The following is a 19,903-nucleotide window of genomic DNA, read 5'->3' as shown; positions in this document are numbered from 1 at the left end:
ATATATCATCTTCCTGAATTTTTTTTTTTTTAGTCCGTGGGGCTCCTGCATTAATGCTGAAAAGAATATTGTAAATTAGAGTGATAAATCATCAATTACACTCTTACGTACATGGTTACTAGACATCCACCGACAAAGAGGCAATAGTACAGTACTTGCACCCTTTTTAAAAAATGGAGGGTATGGAACTATGGGTTGATTTGAATAAATATGGGATTTACCATTGGCCCACTTTGCTTGCTCCATTTTCGTTGGGTAATTCTATGAGGCGCAATTCAACCCATCCAGGCAGTTCTACTGCTCTAATCTTCCTTGGTGATCATCTTTTTCCCAAAATTAAAAAAAAAAGATTCTCACACCCCCCCCCCAAGCCTCTCATGAATTTCATAATCATTAAGAATTTGTTCGATTCATGAGTCAATGAATTAATTTTCATTTTACTAATTTCTCATAAATTCATTGGTTTTGCACTTTTTCTTTCGGCAGAAGAATTTATGATAGGATCCTCTTCTTCTTCTTTTTTTTGGTAACATGATAGGATCCTCTTTTTCATCTCAGATAAATGAGCAAAATGATGTTCCATAATTTTAATGACAAAATAAACTCTTAAATTTACTCCATGAAGAAATCAAACCTCTACCCCTTTCTAGCCTAACATATATGAGAAAGTACATATAAAAACAATATTTACTCAAATTATATGCTTTCATCAGGGTAGAAATTTGAGAAATTAATCATATTCTATTTTTTATCCTATTATGTGCATTGTTCTCTCCGCAACATCTCTAAAAATATTTTGCTCCAGAATATATCAAGGGTATGATAAAAACATAAAATTAAACAATATCAAAATATAAAATTGATATTAACATTAATAAAACAAAAATATTTAACAAGCTAACTGTAGGGATTATTTCTCAACCCTTACACAATGTTTAACCAAAACATGCGAATTTAATTAAGAAAAAATTACAATAAGATCCCACTCAAAAGAATTAAATATAAAAAAGTTTATTAAAATCATCAAATTAATCTAAGGCCCCAAGAAACCTTATTACAAGAGATTCTATTTGTTTAATTATTAAAATGCCTTTTTTTTTTAATATGCACTGACAACTAAAAATAGAATCATTAACAACTTAAAACACAACGATTAACAACTATCATGACAAGTATTAATAACATATTTTTGCAATATATCACAAAAATATAGTACATAAATTGCTAATACCTACCATGATACTTCCTCTAGCTCAAAATACAAACTAAACTTTGTTAGAAGGACTTAATTTTTTTTATAAGATAATATTTATTTTTGTCAAAGTATTTAATAAATTTTTTTCTAATTTTATCCTCATATATTCTTTTTTTTAACTCATTTATTACATCTTTTACTTATTCTCCTCATTAATAAGGATATATTTGAAAAAATAAATATATACCTTACATATTATTATTTTAAGTTAATTTTAATTAATTTTTTGATAAACATAAATAGATAGAATCTAATCTATATTTTGAACTAGAGAAAGTAATTAATCATTGTCTTAAATTGTTAATAACTGTTCTTTCAATTATCAATCCATATTTTAAAAAAATAAAAACAGGTTGCCAAGTAAACAAGTAAAATCTCTTATAATAAAATCCCCTCACGCACATTAATTTGGTGATTTTAAAAAACTTTTTTTTTAATTTAATTGTCTTGTGTTGGAGCTCATTAAACAAGGATAAAACATATATGATACACGGGGCTAGATTTCCTCCATTGATCTCAATCTTTCTCGGCATGAAAGTGAGGCTTTGGAGGGGTAAAAATAAGCAAAACAAAACAAGAACACACAACAGGCTTCGTTCAAAGAAACATCCCCATGCTCTTTTTTATTTTTAAGAAGGAACTACTAAACTTAAAAAATGTTCGAGTAAAAACCAAACTATAATTTTAAAAATATTTTTATAATAAGTTTATCTTGTTTTTGTAGAAAAATACTTTTTAAAATCACTTTTAATGGTTGTCAAACACCACTAAGACAAATCAAATCACTGTCATTATCCAAGACACTACAGACCAAGCCAAGCTAAAGCTGCAAAGTGGAAGGTCATCATAAGTCATACAAAATGATAATAATGAAATACTAAAGCGACAAGACAAACATGCAGGCAGGTCCACAACTCAAAATTTATAAGCAATCCAAGTCACACAAGTGCCTCTTGCTTTCAAACCAGCATTTTTATTTATATAGGCATGTACATGATAAGCAAACAAACCAATCTACCGGACGAAAAGAATTCAATAACGCTCCTCAGTTCCTTTCATCTCCCCAATAAACACGAGAAATAGTTTGAAAAATAATAATAACAACAATAATAAAAAAAGGTGGGGAAGGGAGAAGTGTAGAGCTATAGAGAATGTTATCAGCCGCCTCACGCAGTTCTCCACTGCAACTCTATCTGGATGCGACCATTTTTTGAATCTATAAGATGGTACTTTTCATTGATCCTCTTGTTCGACACAACATCCGCAAGACTTATGTCGACATAACCCAGATATTCCTAATGCCGAAAGGAAGAGAGAAACATCAATCAAAAGTCAGCCACATCAAGCGCCACAAAAGGGAGGGAAAACAAAATGATGGCGTAGTCTTCAAGCAAAGCTCTACTATCTGTCTATAATTGTTATAGTTCGCATCAATGCAAAATCAAAGTAACACGATTCTCAGAATTCATGGAGTCCATTTCATAGGCATTAGGAACATAAAATCATTTCTAGCATGATCATAAAATATTATAAACATTCGGGGTTTTAGATGCTAAACGCTAGTGCAGATTCGCCAGACAAGTTTATCAGTTGTTTCAACCACTCAAGGGCTTCCTTGTCAAAACCACTTAGAATTAGATGATCACAACCAAAATCTGAATGAGTCGTCTTGTTTTACACTTCATAATCATACCAATAGTAATCAACAATTAATTTCCATTGATAAAGAGTAAGGTACAGATTGCATACCTTTGGATGCAGTATGTGGCGTGCTGAGGTGCTGACAACCTCTACATGTAATCTGTCATTAGAGGGAGGCTCCTCCAACGTAAATGTGAACTCTTCTTCCCATCTAGGATCTCTGTTCTTTTTCACATGCTGTAATAGTAACCAAGTAACAGAAATCGGGATCAAACAACGTTCGTCTTAACGTGAACTCTTAATCTCATCTAAGCTCATCCAACATCCAACATTCGTTTTAAAAGTCCAGCACAAATATTACTAATGGTAGCGAATTACTAGATCAATAAACGAGCTTCTGAGATCTGCATCCACAATGGATCCCACTATTTATTTCTAACTATACTTTTGGGCATATTAAATTCTGTTCTAGTTTCAAACAATCACTTGCATAATTGCAATCAACAAGAAACAAATTTTCATGAAATTCATATTTGATTTTTTAGTTATTTTAGCAAAATGAAGTTGAAGAAAGAATTGCTCGCAAATTCATTTGATCACACCAACCACGTCAATACCTGTCTTAAGCAACCTAACAGAAGCCAATAATATAAGATTCAAAATACGGTTAAGCTAGAACATGTTGATTCTTAAGCCTCAAGTATTCTGGGATACCATACCTTCGTCTTTTTCTCCTCCCCTCTAAAAAGAATCCGTACATGTGGATTAGTGTGGTGCTTTCCTTCAACATCTTGGGCTTCGTGGACCACAACTACGAGCAGGCCTCCACTAGCAGGCGTACCTTCAGGAGCCTTTTCAACAGTTTGTGTCTCGTCAAAACCCTTAGACATCTCCTCTTCCTTAAAAGGTTTATATGTCAATTCCACAACAATCTGCCCGCGTGATTTCTCGTTTTGGACATCATTGGCATCCATGTTTTTTAGAAGGTTAAGGGTAAATTCTTTAGGCTCGTCAGGAGTAAGTTCTTTTAATGGAATTACATTCATGCCCATCTTGTCATGCTTCCCAACCTAAGTAAAAGGTGCCAATGCAACACACGACTCAGATGCATAACAAGCAACAGTAGAATGAAAACTTACTGCCAAACATATATACCTGCTCCCAGTCATAGACATAAACCTCTAAAGCCTGGGACTCAGGATCTTTAACCACCAAATTAAAATCCTCATTCCACTCAGGATTCAAGTTCTTATGCTTCACAGTGGTCTTTTTTGAAGGCAGTTTATCCTCAGTAAGCTTTAGTTTCACATATGGGTCGGATGCACCAAGAAGGTCTTTCTTCTTTAGCTTAATAGCTCTCAGCACCCTTGCATTGAGAATTCCAACAGGCTTCTTCAAGGCTCTAATATTCCCAACAAAAAATTCGAGTAAAAAATTAGGGTCTATGAAGAATAGTAATAGTAAGCGTTTAGGAAAAACATCCTCAGAAAAAAATGCAGAAACATACTTTGATGGATCTATAATTGGAACTTCCAGAGCTTTGGGCCACAGATACATGTTTGCAACCTGGTCTTTAATAAGCTCCTGCACAACAACACTCATTAAATTGTTTGAAAGCCATTGATCATTCAATACAAACCATGCAACCCGCCTTCCCTACATTACATTTCTTTTTATTCATAATCCTTCAACATAGACTCCTAAAATATCAACTCTTAATTTAGCTATCAGGCTTCTAGTCACATGCACATAGAACTCCCACTTGAATGCAGAAAGCGGCCTTGAAATAGCTTTCTCACCCATATACAATCAGAGGACATGCATAATCAATGGTTTACACCAAGGGGATGCATGTTTTACAATAACATACCCTTGGACCAATATTTAATCTATTTGTACCAAGAGTTAGGAAAATTATTTAGCTACCACACTGCCAGACTGCCTGGGAGCAAAATAAGTTAGGTGTGTGAAATTAGCATATCACGTACTAAGAAAGGAAAAAAGAGACAAAACCCCCGAGTTGCAGGAGTTTTTTTTTTTTTTTGGGGTGGGGGGGGGGGTTTTAAACATGCACCTGAACCAATCGATAGACACCAGGAATAGACATGAGATCAGCACCTACAAGCTTTAACCCGAAGTCAACATGCGGCTGCAACATAAAAGGCAACAATAAGGTTGAGAAGGTAAGTACCAATCATAAAAATCATGATGTCACAAGCAATCTGCAACCTGAATGGAAAGAGTAGTCCTTCAGATTCGTTAGTAAATAACAATAAAAAAGTTGTTACTTTCTAATCAAGTTCAGCTGTTTGCCAGGATTACCAATGTCCCTTAACACGTAATCCTTATAATCCAGTGCAATCACTCTCTTAATGCTTTCAGGATACTGTGGAGACGCGACAATGTGCATATAAACACAACATAGGTAGACAAAAACATGCACTTCATCCACTGATTAGAAAGGCATTGCATTGTCTATAACCAAATTTGAATGACAAGCCCAGCCTAAACCCTCTTTGACACAAAGAAATGACTTTCTCATCATCCAGTAGGCGGTTACAAACTTCAAAAGCATTGGTGTCGACTAACAGTCGCTTCTATCAGTGCTGAAATCTTCATTTAAACATGATTATACTAGATTAGAGTCATAATTACAAGCAATCAAAATACTCTACTTCCTGTGCTTTAAGTACCTAAAAAGCTTTATAAATATTCAAGTGGGGAAGCAAAGTAAGAGGAGGAAACCATCAAAAACCTTTTCCATGAGAGACACATATATGCTGGCAAAGCAAGGAAAGCTTGGAACCAAAGGCTTCAAAGTGATACGAGGCAAAGCAAAAACTTGCAAATCAACCACCTGAAACAACATAGAATCCTCTGCATTAAGAAGAGGCAATCATACCTGTGTTCCGCCCCTCTCTCTCTCTCTCTCTCTCTCTCTCTCTCTCTCACACACACACACACACACACACAAAATCACCCACAGATCTGCAATAGCATTACCTGGGCGGTCGCTTTTAACCCAAATGCCTTGACACCAACAGTGATATTGGGATTTCCAGCCCATTTTACAGAAGGCTCCATAATTAACTCCTTTTCATCAGTCACATAAACTTTCATTCCTGTCAAGAATAAGATATGGCATTAAAATATTTCATCGTGCACCACAACTAATTTGTCAAGACATTGAAAAAGTACCATCAGGACTACACTGGATCTTAATTTCTAGTCTTAGCATTATGAAATTTTTTTTGGTTGCGAGAGGAGAGGACTATTTATTTAATACCAACTTAGCCCATAAATCAAGACTTAAGGCCTTAAAAATGAAGTGGCAAATGAGCCATCAATGAAGAACCAACCTTACCAAGTAACGGTTAATTTATTGCCATTATCATTCCCAAAATCAATAACATAGAAAAATACGAGCTAGAAAAGCCCTGGAATCGGCAATGTGCTGTTCAAACATCAAGTAGTTACTTATCCAAGAATGTATCGTGTTCATATCTACTAACCTTGAAAAGTTGGCGGCAAGGACCCTAGTGTAAGAGTTTCAAACTCAACAGACTCTATTTTATATTTGGGAATCTGCTCGGCAATTATGGGTTTTGCAATGTTCTTTGCAGTCTTGCAAATTGCCTAATAAAAACGAGGGGGAAAAGAAGAAGAAGCAGATAAACAATTAACAAAGAGAACATAAAAACCTGATTATTCGATCAGACATTTGAAAAGAACTTATACCTTGTCAAGGTAGGGCCACATATATTCAAGGAACTTGTTCAACCAGTCAAGCTATAGAAAAGCACAAACAAATGAAAGTGCAGTTGTGAAAACGAAACATTAAAATGCATAATCCATAAGATAGAGAGGCATATCAAACTCCACAATTAAATACCCGATCAAAGTCTGGGTTTTTAATCCAAAGCGGAATCTCCGGAAACATACGTTGCAAAGTTTCTGAGTCTTGCTCCACCAGAGGACGGATCTTAGGATCCTGTCCAAGACAGCAGGATATCAGTGACGCTAAGATAACATGACGCAGAACTGGTGAACTTCCCAAATAGCAAAATGACACTTTGGGTGCTCTAAGTTTTTGATTTAGTCATTATGATGAAACTCCAGTCCAGTCTAGTCCTGTCTAACTTATGTTCGAATGCAGAAAAACCAGCCATTTGATTATCTAAGCAATAAAACCAGTGTTAAAAGCAAAAAAGCAGAGCATTCTCATGCGCGACCTTTTAGAACGAAATAATAAAATGCCCGGCCTATGTCCATTCTTCCTCCGATCACTCACATGAACAAAGAAACCCATCTAGCACGGCCTAGTTGCATAATTTAACCTAAAAAGTTTGACGCGAGAGCACAAGGTGATAGCATCTTAGTTGCTCCTCTCGCTTTCTCCGAACCAAACAGAATCAGAAAAACAAGTATGACTTCCCGCCGAAGAAATGAAGGTCGACGATGATATACCAAGATAAAGCATTAAGAATCTTAGATGTACTTTTCACACTTAGTTCACCGAAAAAAAAAAAAAGAATCGATGTACCTTGACATCGGTGGGTTGAAAATAGATGAAGAGAAAATAGCCACCAACAAGACCAAGAGAAATCCCGACTCCAAATCCACAGAAGCCCAGCACAGTGCTGATGAAACCCATCTGAAATCGGCTTCCGGCAGGTCACCCGCCCAGAATGAAGTCACCCAGGGCACCAATTTTCTCCTCCTTACTAATCTAGTAAATGCATCCGACGCTAAACGTTATTTCCAAGTGGCTGAGTCCATCACTCTATCCACAAAACGGATGGACAATGATAAATAGAATTTAAAGCAGAAAAAAAAAATAGTAAAAGGGTTGAAAGTTCATAAAATGAGAGTAAGTTACTTTGAAAACGGGGTGGGGCAGTCGGCAAATGAATGAAGAAAGATGAAAAGAGCCGTCGAAGAGGCGTAGTTATTGTGAACTGTGACGGTGACGGGCGAAGAAGGCAAAGCCTCATTACGTAATTTTGAATCTGACGTTACAAGATAAAAATGGGGAATTAATTTACAGACAACGCATTTGGTGCGGCTCACCCAAAGGAAAGAATCGGATGCGGCGTGCCAAATCTCCACGTGGCGCCAGCAATGTCGGCAAAGACACAGCCCGATCCTGCGGGTCAAGTTCTGGGACGGGACAGCGTCCACTCTTCTCGCGGATTTCTAACCCCCCCCCCCCAACGGAATATGGAGCGTCAAATTCAGTATCTCAGATCCTGAGACGGCAGATATGTCCAGATCCGTAAGTACATAAATCACTTCTCAATAAAGTCTTCAGATTTTCCCCCCTCTCCTAGGATGCCGTAATTCTCTATTTTTCCTTCTTTTTTTTTTACCGTTTATATTCGTAGTATCTGCTTAGATTTAAAAAAAAACAAAGAAATTTCCAAATTCAAAGTTCAAACGCACACAGAATAAAAATACGTGACTTGTTCAGAATACGCTGGCTGCAAATAGAAAAGCTGAGATTAACAGATAGTTCATCTTCTAACTTTTTGTTTTTTCATAGCATACAATCAAAACACATTTTAAATGATTTTGTATTCTTTATTTTCTAAAATAAAAATAAAAAAAGGAAATAGAAGGAACAGAAGGAATTTATTAAACTTTATATGTTTTCAGTATCACACTACTTTCAGTTCTAATTATAAGATTTTATTTATAAATTATAAATAAGATTTTATAATTAAGACTAGAAGTAATAATTTTTTTACTAGCCTTTTTGTGTTTAAACTTTAAACTCGTTTGTCGAGACTGAGCGCGGTCAAATAGACAAACATAATTCATCAAACATTCTGTCCATACTCCATAGCAAACGAGTTTTATTTTGCTGCAACATGATTGAAGAAATGAAAAAAGTATAAACAAATGTACTCAATTATGATTTACAGTATACAATTTAAATATATGATAAGAATTTTATCCTGACTTATGTAAAATATGTTTATGAGTACTTATAATCATAATTTCAAATGTGCTAAAAATCAATAGCATCAGCTGGAACAACAACATAAAACTTTAAAATTTATAACAGGCCAGCCATTGAGAAATTATTTATTTTTGGATGAGTATAATGCAACTAAACCGGTTCCCTGTGGAGTAATAGTGAATACAGATATTAAGGGGTAAAACTAACTAAAAGGTGACGGGAGGGGTACGTTGGGCCAAGGGACGCGGATGTGATTGGCAATGCTGTTTTTGGCGAAGTGACGATCACATCAAAGCATTAGGCAAAGCGCGCCACTTCCGCCCCACCGCCGGATGGCGTCCCCACGCCGTTCCATCTTTATCCTTCCATTTGTACGCTGTCTTTTTTTTTTTTTTGAGCTGACATTTGTACATTGTTTTATATGCTAGGCTTTCTATTGTAGTCTAGGGTAGAAATAGGTCTAGCTGCTTGTCAAGTCATTGCTCTTTTTTGTCTGAGCTGAACAAGTTATTGCAAAAAATGATGTAAAAATTATATATAATTTAGGGAACACTTAGCACAAACCCTTTTTTTTTTACCAGCACTTAGCACAAACCCGTTTAATTTTTAAAACTTTGAAAAGAGTTATGCAAAGTGCAAACATATACACTCTCTGAATGTGTCTATCTGGTCACCTTTAGGTTTTTGTGGCCACAATAGGCCTTTTATTTGAAAAATAAATGGACCATGTTTGTTACTGTAGTTGCTGGAGACCTTAATTTGGTTTTTGGGTTGATTCCTTTAGGCTTTTGTGGTCACGTTTTAGGCCTTTTTATTTGAGAAATAAATGGAACATGTTTGTCCTGTAGTTGCTGGAGACCTTAATTTGGCTATATCTTGTTAATTGATCATATTAGACTACTCTCAGTCATTAATATAAGAGTTTGTTTAACTTTTATTTTAGTTCTCAATATAATATTTCAATCCATTTTATCTTTCATATTTATCCTTTTTTTTAATCTAGTCTTTGTAATTATGGTTATTTTAACTAATACATTTAATTAGCAACGATATATTAGAAAAGACAACATCTATTTACTACAAATAACTAACTTAATTACTTTTCTTAATTTACTCAAATCAGTCAATTAACTTTTATATTAAAGACCAAATGTAGTATCATATTTTATGTTTGTATTTTAAATTTAGATAGTTTCAATTGAGTTATTGTAATTTTGAATCAATTTGTGTACGCTTTTAAAAATACAGGTTTTTTAAATAGATTTTTAGGCCACGCTGGATCTTTATACAAATCAAGCTTAGAATGAATATAATGCTTATGACAAGTCATAAACCAAACTCAATCCAATAGGCTTTAAAACAGGCTTGTCCTGTTAAATGTAAAGTAATACCTAACCGGACATGCTTTCCCGCTAAATTATAATACAATTACACCAATCCCATTCTTAAAAGGGGGAAAAAAAAGGGCAGAGAAATTTAAGGAGTCCAGCACAAAGAACCTAATATTACGAGAACAATCGAATCAGTAAGTACCGTGGCACGTCGAAATTCGAATATTGGAGGCCAAAGAGCAAGTCATGACCAAGTTATGTCTCCAAGGGCTTCTCAAACACAAATCATAATACCTTTGAATTCTTTGATATGCTATGGTTTTCTTAATCACCAAGCCAGGTTTTCATTGCAAAATAAAAATAATATTAAATAGTCAGTGCGTTCCACGGCGGAGCTTGCAGTCGGATGTTATAATAACCATGCCTGCATCAGGACTAGTACAACTTCATAGATTTCTTTGGCCATCATTTCAACATTCTGATCCGTGATACTTTACCCGTGTCAAAAAGCAACTGTTAAGTCATATCATTATAATTTATGAATAACACGAGTCTTTATACTACCTCCGATCCTTAATATAAGACCCCGTTTGACTTTTAGTTTGGTCCTAATTATAAGACCCCAATCTATTTTGTCTCTCATATTTATGCATTTTTTTCCAAGATAGTCCTTCTAATAATGATAGTTCTAACCAACACACTTAATTAGCAAGGATATTTTAGGAATGACAACACTTATTTGTTACAAATAACTAACTTAACTTACTTCCTTAATTTCCTCAAATTAGTCAACTGGGTCTTATAATTAGGACCGGAGGTAGTAATATTTATATTAAATTTGGAATAACAGGGAGAATCCACTAAGGAAAAAGAGCAATATGCAGTTTAAAGATATGGATATGTAGAAGCTGAGGAGAGATACTCACAACGGGAGGGTTTTTAAAAATGAATAAAATTTCTCATTGATTGGAATCAAAGAAACAATCTCATCTCAAGTGTTATTACTCTAAAAGAAGCATAAAAACGAACAGCATATCCATGCTGGGTAGAACCTAATCCATGGTGCCCTTGGAAGAAGAGAAAGAAAGCAGGGCAATCTACTTTGGCCTTGAAAGCAGCTGACATCTAGCGGCTACACTTCACTTGAATAGCGAGAGCCAAGGGCCTGCCCTGCGGGCAGGGATTGCCGGAGATGGGAAATAATGAAGGGTCCATAGGAATCGTACAATTACTTTTGCCCATACAATGCTGCTCCACAACTTGCTTCGCTGCGGGCGAATTGCATGTCCCTATGTCATAGCTTCCGCAAGCACCTTGAGGATCGCCGAAGCTCGCGAATTCCACAGCCGTCACCTTCTTAAAGTTAGGGCACTTCAAGCCTGCTTCAGTCTTCACATCGTCCACTATCGCGTGCAATTTCATCTTCTTGCTGGCGAATTGCTTCACATTGGGTGGGTGTGCGTCTGTGATGTAACTGCATATCGTGTCTCTGTCCACGAGCACGATCTCGACCTTTTCGGGGTTTGATTTCTCCTCCTCCAACACGACGACAAGATTGTCTTTTTTATTCAAGAAAGCTCGCGGGATGTGGTACTCCGACTGACTGGGTTGTCGCAGAGGGGAGAGGTATGACATCCAGTGACGGCCAATGCTCTTACCGTTTATCCATATCTGTCCCTTTCCCATGCCAGTCATCCTGATCGCAACGGGGTCCCTTCCTTCTGGGGTCGCAAATCTTGCCTGTAAATGAATTGAACACAAATAAGCTCGCTCGCTATGTTTTTAGGAATGCAAACCATGTCATATTTTCCATTTGATTACCTTGTACCAGGTGACAGGGGGTCCCTCTCCAGTGGCTTTCTTCCATTGGAACTTCTTTGCACCCTCTTCGGTGAAAATGTTCTGCTTTTCTCCTTGGATAGAAACCTGGCCAAAATCGATGACGTTATCTCCATTATTATCTGAGTTCTTGTGTGCTTAGGATCATGGGAAGCAGTGGATTTTACCTGATGACCCCAACCATTGTCGGTAAGATCAATTGTTCCTGTGTTAAGACCGAGGAGGGTGATGCGAGTAGGACCGGCGAACCTGTGTTCCATGTACGCACCACTGTCCTGTTGTAAGTTTATGAAAGTTGATCGAGTGTCCTTCATTACCAACGACGAATTAAATGAAAGAGATTCAAATCGTAAAGTTGAAAGGCACTCACAGGCAGCCCTATTGTATAACATAAGAAAGTTATTTGATTAACCCCAACCGTAAGGTTTACGGACACTTGCAATCCAAAACCTTTCTCTTCGTGGCTACCGTGTGCAGCTCCTTTAGAAACCATTAAATTACAAGATTAACACCTAGCATGAGTCTCTCACATGGGATGATTGATAATAATACTATTATTATTATTAAATGACCTTTTTGAGTTTGCTTACCGATGAATACACCATTGCAAAATGCGAGCATTCCGTGGCCATTACTAACCACGCGGAGAACGGGAAGTATGCTATTCTTCCTCGGCAAGTCTTCGGGACCCAGCTCGATTCTGGAATAATAATCCGTTAGGGATGGAGAGGAAAAGGAAAATAGTTACGCCATGATTGATAGAACGAGAGACATGGAAAGGACTAACCGTGTGGTGTACCAAGCATAGTCGCTGGCGTCTTTCAGCAAGTTGTAAAGCTCTCTAGGTTGCTCTGAATCGACCGGCACTTCCTTGGTAGTCGGAATGGCTTCGGAATACACCTCCCAATCAAGTTTGCTTGCGGCGGTATTATAGTTCCTCGAATTATGTTGTGAAACAATCTGGGTTATGTTGGCAGCAGTTAGGAGGACACATGGGCAGAATTTTGTGTCGTTGTAAAGTGATAAACAAGTTATATACCGTTTGAGTGTTGTATACTACAGTCTTGCAGTCAGGGAGGATGCTAATGGAACGCGAGGGCAGATAATATTCCTGACCCCTGAAGTTTATGGTACCGGCATTCTCGGTATGGTTGTTGGTCAAGAATGCAGCACACAAATCGCTTCCTTGCCTCTCATAGACTATGACCTGCATTCATCCATCCGTATTCAAATCAGTCTGTAAGAATGATCTGTACCTATCTGTGGCCTGTGGGACGAAGAATGAATGCTTACCTCGTGGAATTCGTTCAACTTTTGCGCGGTGGGTTTGCCTTCCAAGAGAGCCTTCTTACACAGGTTTATAGCCCTGTGCACATCCCGAAGGTGACTCCATTTGGGTTCTTTCTGCAGACCGTATTCATCCAGAGGAGCTTCGTCGTAGTACCGAGTAGTTGTGAAGGCGGAGGTTGTTCTTCCGAAATTTGTTCCCCCGTAGTACTGCAAGCAGGACGCATGCATGCTTCAAATTAAAAAAGAACACTAGTATAGCACCAGTTAGATTTGCACACGATGAGTTTTTTCGGGGAAGCCAAGTTCAGTAATCAGTACCATATAATAGTTAACCATGGCTCCATTCTTAGCAAAGAAGCGAGCGACTGAGTAGGCAATATCTTCTGCAGATCTTTGGGATGGAGGATCTCCAAACACTCTGTACCTGTAATTTAGAAATTAACCACCAAATGCGTTTATTTATTTCAATTGCTTTCTTGCCTTATTTTAGGGGAAGGATCATGATGTATGAAGATGCAAGACTAGATGTGATGGAACTTACTGAGCCGTCCAATTTTCAGTCCAGATGAAAGGCTTGTTTGGTTTGTTGGGGCCTGCAAAGGTATCGCCACAGTGTCTTCCGTTGCATGCATTGATCTGCGGAAAGCTCAAGGCTAAGCTAAGTCTAGGGAATTGGAATTAAAAATAAAATCAAACTGATGCTTAAACAGACATTTCAGGGAATTCTTACCACTGGATCAGGCGCATCCGTTTGCTTGCACATGACCCATGGAATACCAAGATTCAATCCTACTGCCAGTTTCGCTGCCCATTGAACGTAACTGTCTCCCTTCTCTCTGAATGCTCGTTGGACATGGTTGTACTCATTCTCAATCTGCAGCAAATAGATTATTTAAACAGCAGCCAAGGTTTCTTTAAACAAGTAGATTCGACCATGTATGCATATAAGGAGGTCCCTCGCGGAAATCTATCATATAGAGGAATCAGATCCTAACCTGTCCCATGATGATGGGCCCTCCTTGAGGAGCGAACAGATTCTCGGCCTTCAACTTGTCTATAATAAATACCACGAACTCTTGCATGTATTTCTGATGCAAATATAAAATGAGATTTTCATTCTTTAATGATGCGGGTTCTTGATCAAAACCAAAGCTTGTCAGTTATGGAGATTACCTTGAAAGGTTCGTTGTCACTACGAAATACGATATCCGGAACCTCTCTCAGCCAGTATGGGAGCCCTCTTTATTTATATTTTACCATTGTAGACATTAGTCAGTATTAATTATAATCCGGAAATGATCTATATTATATTATGTGACTGTTATGTGAAGAGTCAGTTTCATACCCATGATTCCATTCAGCCTGGATGAAAGGACCAACTCTGAGGCATACGTACATTCCTTTCTCCTGAACGAGCTTCAGAAACTTCACCACGTCGTTGCTTCCCTCAAAGTTCCTCTGCACCAGGAAGCACATCATTGTCCAATCGAACGTTTACCGGGGGGGGGGGGGGGGGGGGACAAATGAAAAGAAAACACTTGAGACTCTGGCTCAGTAGTCTATATATAAAACATCACATTACTTGGCCTCTCACGGGCTCATGAGCGTTCCAAAAGATGTAAGTTTCGATCACATTCAAACCGCCGTGTCTTGCCTTATCAAGAATGTCTGGCCACATCTGAACAAACCATGAATTTATTTCGCATTATCGCTTATTTGGCTCTAGGAAACAAAAGGCATCAAGAAAGGAAGTGAATTAAGAGAAGAATTAATCAAACCTCGGGTGGGCTTCGGGGGTAATGGATGCCACCCGAGTACAAAAGCTCTCGCTTTCCATTGAACAACAATGACCTTCCATCATAAGTTACTGTAATCTTTTCTCCAGCATCAGCATGCGACAGTGAAACAATGATGGCAAGCAAGGCAGCTAAAAGGGTTATTCCGCCTGTAGACGCCATTCACAACACACATGTATATACCTATCTCTCTGTGATATCTATATATGTATCTTTCTACACTCCTTTGCTCCAAAAAAGAGCCTGAGTTATTTCTCTTCTTTCATAAGTCGTCAGAAAATAAAAGGAGTTCTTGCTTCAAACAATTAATAAGCAAATAATCAAGCTGGCTGGCAGTCTGTCTGTCGAATATCCTGGAGACACTCATAAAGGTGGCAAGAGAATTGCATCGGAGGGACAAAAATAGAGTTAAGGTTGATAAAACTATGGGCTTAGAGGAAATATCGCATTTTCCTTTTTCAGAATATTTGTTCCGTGGCTATTTCTATTTTAAAGTGAAGCAGACAACGAACCTTGTCTGTGGAGGAGTAATGTTTGCGCGAGAATCGGACAAGAGAGACTGGAAAATGAGAATCGAGTCAAGTGTGCTTAATTTAATTCTTTTCTGTTTCTCCAATTAATGTTGTGCTTTGAGAGGATTTTACTAGGTAAAGTGATATGTTATGATAAGATTTGGCAAACAAACCACAGTATTGCTCTCTGGCCCAGAAAAGGAAAACAAAAAAGGAGTCATGAACATTGTGTACCTGTTTGGTTGTGCTTTTCAGGGGTGAAAAGTAGTTTAAATTAGGCACAAACCTGATTGGAAATTTGGATACTATTTGGATGGGCAATTAGGCAATGTGATTTTTGTATAAAAAGCTACAATAAGCCATAAGTTAAAATTAATAACTTATGACTTGTAGCTTTTAAAACATGAAAACAGAAAAAGTTAAGAAATTTATTATCTCATTTGGTTATTATTATAAATCTCAAATAACTAATTTGTAGACAACAAAAAATCAGTTAGAATTAGTTGAAAGTAATAAATAAGTTAGAAATATATTTTTGTGTTCACTGATAGCATGTGTCAAGGCCTATATTTATTCATGCAAAACACTTTGAAACTTCCATTTTTTCCTTCCCATCTTCTCGTCTTTTCGTCTTTTTTTAACTATTAGACTAATATTTTAACAGTTTATATTTAAATTTTTTTAATATTATTAAAATGTTAAATTATAAAAATAAATAAATAAAATTACAAACTATATTAAAATATAATTCTAATGGTTTGTTAATGCACTGAATATTTTTAAAAAATTTTATAAATAGTTCATAAAAAAATTAAAATCTTAACATTTAAAATATGTTAATCTAATAGTTAGAAGAATAAAAAGAGAACAGAGGATAAGAAAGGAAGAAGAGAGGTTTCCAACCGAACGCAAAACGCCAATAGATAAAGATTAAGCAATAATATGATATTTACGGAGATTATTTCATTTACTTGCGTATTAATCTAAAATTTAGAAAGTTACGCGCACGTAAATAATGCATTGATTTAATTGAAAAACTCTGCATAAAAGTGTCCAAGTTCTAAGACTTCATGATCAAAGTTTATAATTTAGGACAATTTTTTGTTGATATTTTTTTCCTCGTCATCTGCTTCAAAGTTTAGAGAAATATTATAGAATTTAATTTGTTATTACTTAAATCAATGCATAAAAATGAGAAAAAATCCCATATAAATACCATTTGAATTCTTAAATTTTAAGTTAGTGATTCTAGTTTGACAAAAGACAAATAAGTCTGTAAGTTTAAATTGGAATTTGTAAATTTTGATAAATTATTTTCATGCCTTTTCTCTCATTTCATAATTCCATTTTCCTCTTCTTCTCTCCCTTAAGGCTCTGTTTGGATGCTCCAAATCCGTAGTTTCAGAAGCACTTTTCCACAAAACGAGGTAACCTCCTCCACATATTTACTTCGTAATCCGTAAAAGCACTTCTGAAATCATGGTTTGGTTTTTATCCAAACACTCCCTAAGTTGTAGAATGAGAAAGAGCTCCTCTCTCCCTTCAGTGTTGTTCTCCTCGATAACAATTACAAGTCCTCTCCTCACTTTCAAATTGCCCCTCGTAGAACTTCTAACTCTGGTTTATCTGTTATTCGTGTTCCCTATTTTGATTACCCTAGTGTTCCTTGTGTTGTCATTCTTCAGTCATGCAATAAATTTTTTTTTTATTTCTCAGGCTTCCTCATGCTGCTCGAAAAACACATTTATGCCTTGGGCCTCTTATTTCCCCTTCTCCCCTCTACCGATTGCTGTACTGCTATTGTGACTAATGATGATTGTGGCTTTGGGTGTTTTGGCACGAAGAATGAAGGCTAAGTTTATAGCTCATAAGCAACTAAATGTCATCCATAGAATCCTGTGATTTTTTGCCCTTTTGTGGATGATGGGTAGCGAATGCGATATGTTTTATGACTTTAATAACAAGAAAATACTAAATGCAAGTTTAATCTTAATGTTAATTTGACATTTGAATATATACAATGTAGTTGCTGTCATAAAATTATTGATTTTTTTATAAATATTATTACTTTAGTGGTCAATTCCATTACAAGTGTAGTAAATCATGAAAGTTACTGTTAATACATTTATTATGATATACTTCTAGTGTATTTGTCAACCATGTACTAATTTCTCAAAACATTTACCCTTTTTTAATTCTTTCAAGAGGTTATACTTGGTAGAAGTTGACCAAATCAATAGTATGGAAATGATCAAATGCATTTTTATGGTTGTTAATCATTTTATATGTCTAGTCAATTTGTCTAACTCAACCTCCCAAATTGCCCAATGTGTGGAAATGACTAATAATATGCTGCAAAATGCATTATGAAAATTGTTAAATATATTCTGCAAGCTATCAATCACATTATATGTTTAGTAAAATTGTTTGAAAATAGTTAACAACAAGTTGCAAAACGCGTTATAGAAATAGTCAATTTCATTTTGCAAGCTATTAAGCACATTACATGTTTAGTAAATATGTCTAGAAATAACTATTAGTAAGTTGCAAAGCGTGTTATGCAAATGGTTAAATTTATTTTGCAAGTTGCTAATGACATTACATGTTTAGTAAATATGTTTAGAAATAACTATCAACAAGTTACAAAGCGTGTTATGCAAATAGTCAAATTTATTTTGCAAGTTGTTAATTATGTTACATGTTTAGTAAAATTATTTAGAAGTAACTGACAACAAGTTACAAAACACATTATAAAGATGGTCAAATTCATTTAGTAAGTTATTAATCATGTTATTAATGGATTATTCAAAAATAGCCAATAATAGATTACGCTGTGAAAATAGTCAATTACATTCCGTAAGTTGTTAATCATATTACATATTTAGTAATTTTATTATACTCAATCCCCAAGTTTCACCAAGTCTGTAAATGGATGATAACATATTGCAAAATGTGTTACGAAATTGGTCAAATTCAATTCAAAAGTTGTCAATCACTTGCAAATGCTGTCAAAGTCTCGTTTGATTATAATAACACTGAAAGGCAAAATCTTTTTATGCTGTTCATGTAACTCCAATGATATTTTAGTCTTTTCATGAAATTCTATAAATTACAGTTTTACGCTTCATACTCATTTGGTTCTTTCACTTATTTGTATGACCTATTTGATTTTTTTAAATTTAATAAGTATTTTAAAGTTATTTTCCTTAAAGATCATGACCAGTTAATTTTTTAATGTTTAAGAAATTAATTATACTTTTAAAAAATATGAATAGTTTGATTTGTTGGAAATCAATATACACGAGCACATATAATACATACTCCTTCTAGTCTTATATATAAGTTTTAAATAATCAAATTACGTTTAATGAATAAAAAATTAAAATTAGTTAAAGACAATAAATAAATAAAAATATTTTTTTTAAAAATTTGCCCTTATTTATTATAAGAGTAATTGAGATAGACAATAAATAATGAAAGAAAATATATGAGATGACATATCCTAGACCAAGAAATCAAGCTAGCCATCTTTCTAATTAATGCTATTCATGGCATGGTTATTGGAAAAAATAAAACACTAAATACAATCAATTAAAGATAAAACTAAATTTTTTTTAAATATTCAAATAAAATCAAAATGAAGTTTATAAATTATGCAAGATTGTTTTTCAGAGTTGAAGTTTACGTGTCAAAACAGAGGCAGTGTATACATTAAAGAAATGTTTGGGTGAAAAAAAAACTATAATTTTAAAAATATTTTTACGATATATAAAATAAATATGTGAAAGATATTGTTTCGTTTTATAAAAAAATACTCCTCCGGTCCTTATTATAAGACCCAATTTGACTTTTTATTTGGTCCTAATTATAAGACCCCAATCCATTTTATCTCTTATATTTATGCATTTTTTTCCAAGATAATCCTCCTAATAATGATAGTTTTAGCCAATATACTTAATTAGCAAGGATATTTTAGGAATGACAACACTTATTTATTATAAATAACTAACTTAACTTACTTTCTTAATCTCCTCAAATAAGTCAATTGGGTCTTATAATTAGGATCGGATGAGTACTTTTTAAAATCAGTAATTGGTATAACGCCAAATACAGACATGCGTACACGGATATACAAATTTGTTCCCTCCAAAACTTTCATGCCTCCCGCCATTTTCTTGAAGTTCGAATTGACGATGAGTTCCTAAATTCACACAGCTATGCCATTGGCACTGAGAAGCCCTTTTCTTCCCCAAGAGCCCTCTGTATTTCGATTTTCG

General features: G+C 35.4%; 2 protein-coding genes across 2 annotated transcripts; both read right to left on the bottom strand.

Moving 5' to 3' along the window:
- Positions 1 to 2,159: 2,159 nt before the first annotated feature.
- LOC114727209 (synaptotagmin-1-like) lies at positions 2,160 to 7,661 on the bottom strand. The gene is made up of 12 exons (XM_028913914.1): positions 7,440 to 7,661; positions 6,789 to 6,887; positions 6,635 to 6,685; positions 6,409 to 6,532; positions 5,900 to 6,018; positions 5,652 to 5,753; positions 4,971 to 5,045; positions 4,404 to 4,480; positions 4,052 to 4,298; positions 3,616 to 3,966; positions 3,005 to 3,133; positions 2,160 to 2,550 (listed from the first exon to the last, which is right to left on the bottom strand). Exons 1-12 carry the CDS (start codon positions 7,548 to 7,550, stop codon positions 2,422 to 2,424), a joined length of 1,614 nt encoding a protein of 537 aa, XP_028769747.1. The 5' UTR covers positions 7,551 to 7,661; the 3' UTR covers positions 2,160 to 2,421.
- Positions 7,662 to 11,314: 3,653 nt separating this feature from the next.
- On the bottom strand, positions 11,315 to 14,996 carry LOC114727239 (beta-galactosidase 13-like). The gene is made up of 15 exons (XM_028913942.1): positions 14,901 to 14,996; positions 14,664 to 14,776; positions 14,492 to 14,558; positions 14,314 to 14,406; positions 14,049 to 14,192; positions 13,860 to 13,954; positions 13,637 to 13,742; positions 13,322 to 13,525; positions 13,068 to 13,235; positions 12,816 to 12,988; positions 12,619 to 12,728; positions 12,399 to 12,508; positions 12,196 to 12,303; positions 12,011 to 12,115; positions 11,315 to 11,929 (listed from the first exon to the last, which is right to left on the bottom strand). The coding sequence occupies exons 1-15, from the start codon at positions 14,994 to 14,996 to the stop codon at positions 11,315 to 11,317; spliced, it is 2,307 nt and encodes a 768-aa protein (XP_028769775.1).
- Positions 14,997 to 19,903: the final 4,907 nt, after the last annotated feature.

The sequence above is a fragment of the Neltuma alba genome, unplaced genomic scaffold (genome assembly GCF_004799145.2).
Source record: "Neltuma alba isolate B1F8T4 unplaced genomic scaffold, ASM479914v2 tig00002429_pilon, whole genome shotgun sequence".
Classification (NCBI taxonomy): domain Eukaryota; kingdom Viridiplantae; phylum Streptophyta; class Magnoliopsida; order Fabales; family Fabaceae; genus Neltuma; species Neltuma alba.
Note: the sequence above shows the minus strand (reverse complement) of the source record. Positions and strands in the feature narration are given on the sequence as shown.

Coding starts and splice junctions, on each gene's coding strand:
- LOC114727239 (XM_028913942.1), bottom strand. CDS start 14,996: ATGTGGCCAGACATTCTTGATAAGGCAAGACACGGCGGTTTGAATGTG. Junction 14,777..14,900: donor ATGAGCCCGTGAGAGGCCAA/GTAATGTGATGT, acceptor TTCCTGGTGCAG/AGGAACTTTGAGGGAAGCAA. Junction 12,116..12,195: donor ACAATGGTTGGGGTCATCAG/GTAAAATCCACT, acceptor GATTTTGGCCAG/GTTTCTATCCAAGGAGAAAA.
- LOC114727209 (XM_028913914.1), bottom strand. CDS start 7,550: ATGGGTTTCATCAGCACTGTGCTGGGCTTCTGTGGATTTGGAGTCGGG. Junction 6,888..7,439: donor TTCAACCCACCGATGTCAAG/GTACATCGATTC, acceptor TGTCTTGGACAG/GATCCTAAGATCCGTCCTCT. Junction 4,299..4,403: donor CCAATTATAGATCCATCAAA/GTATGTTTCTGC, acceptor TGGGAATATTAG/AGCCTTGAAGAAGCCTGTTG.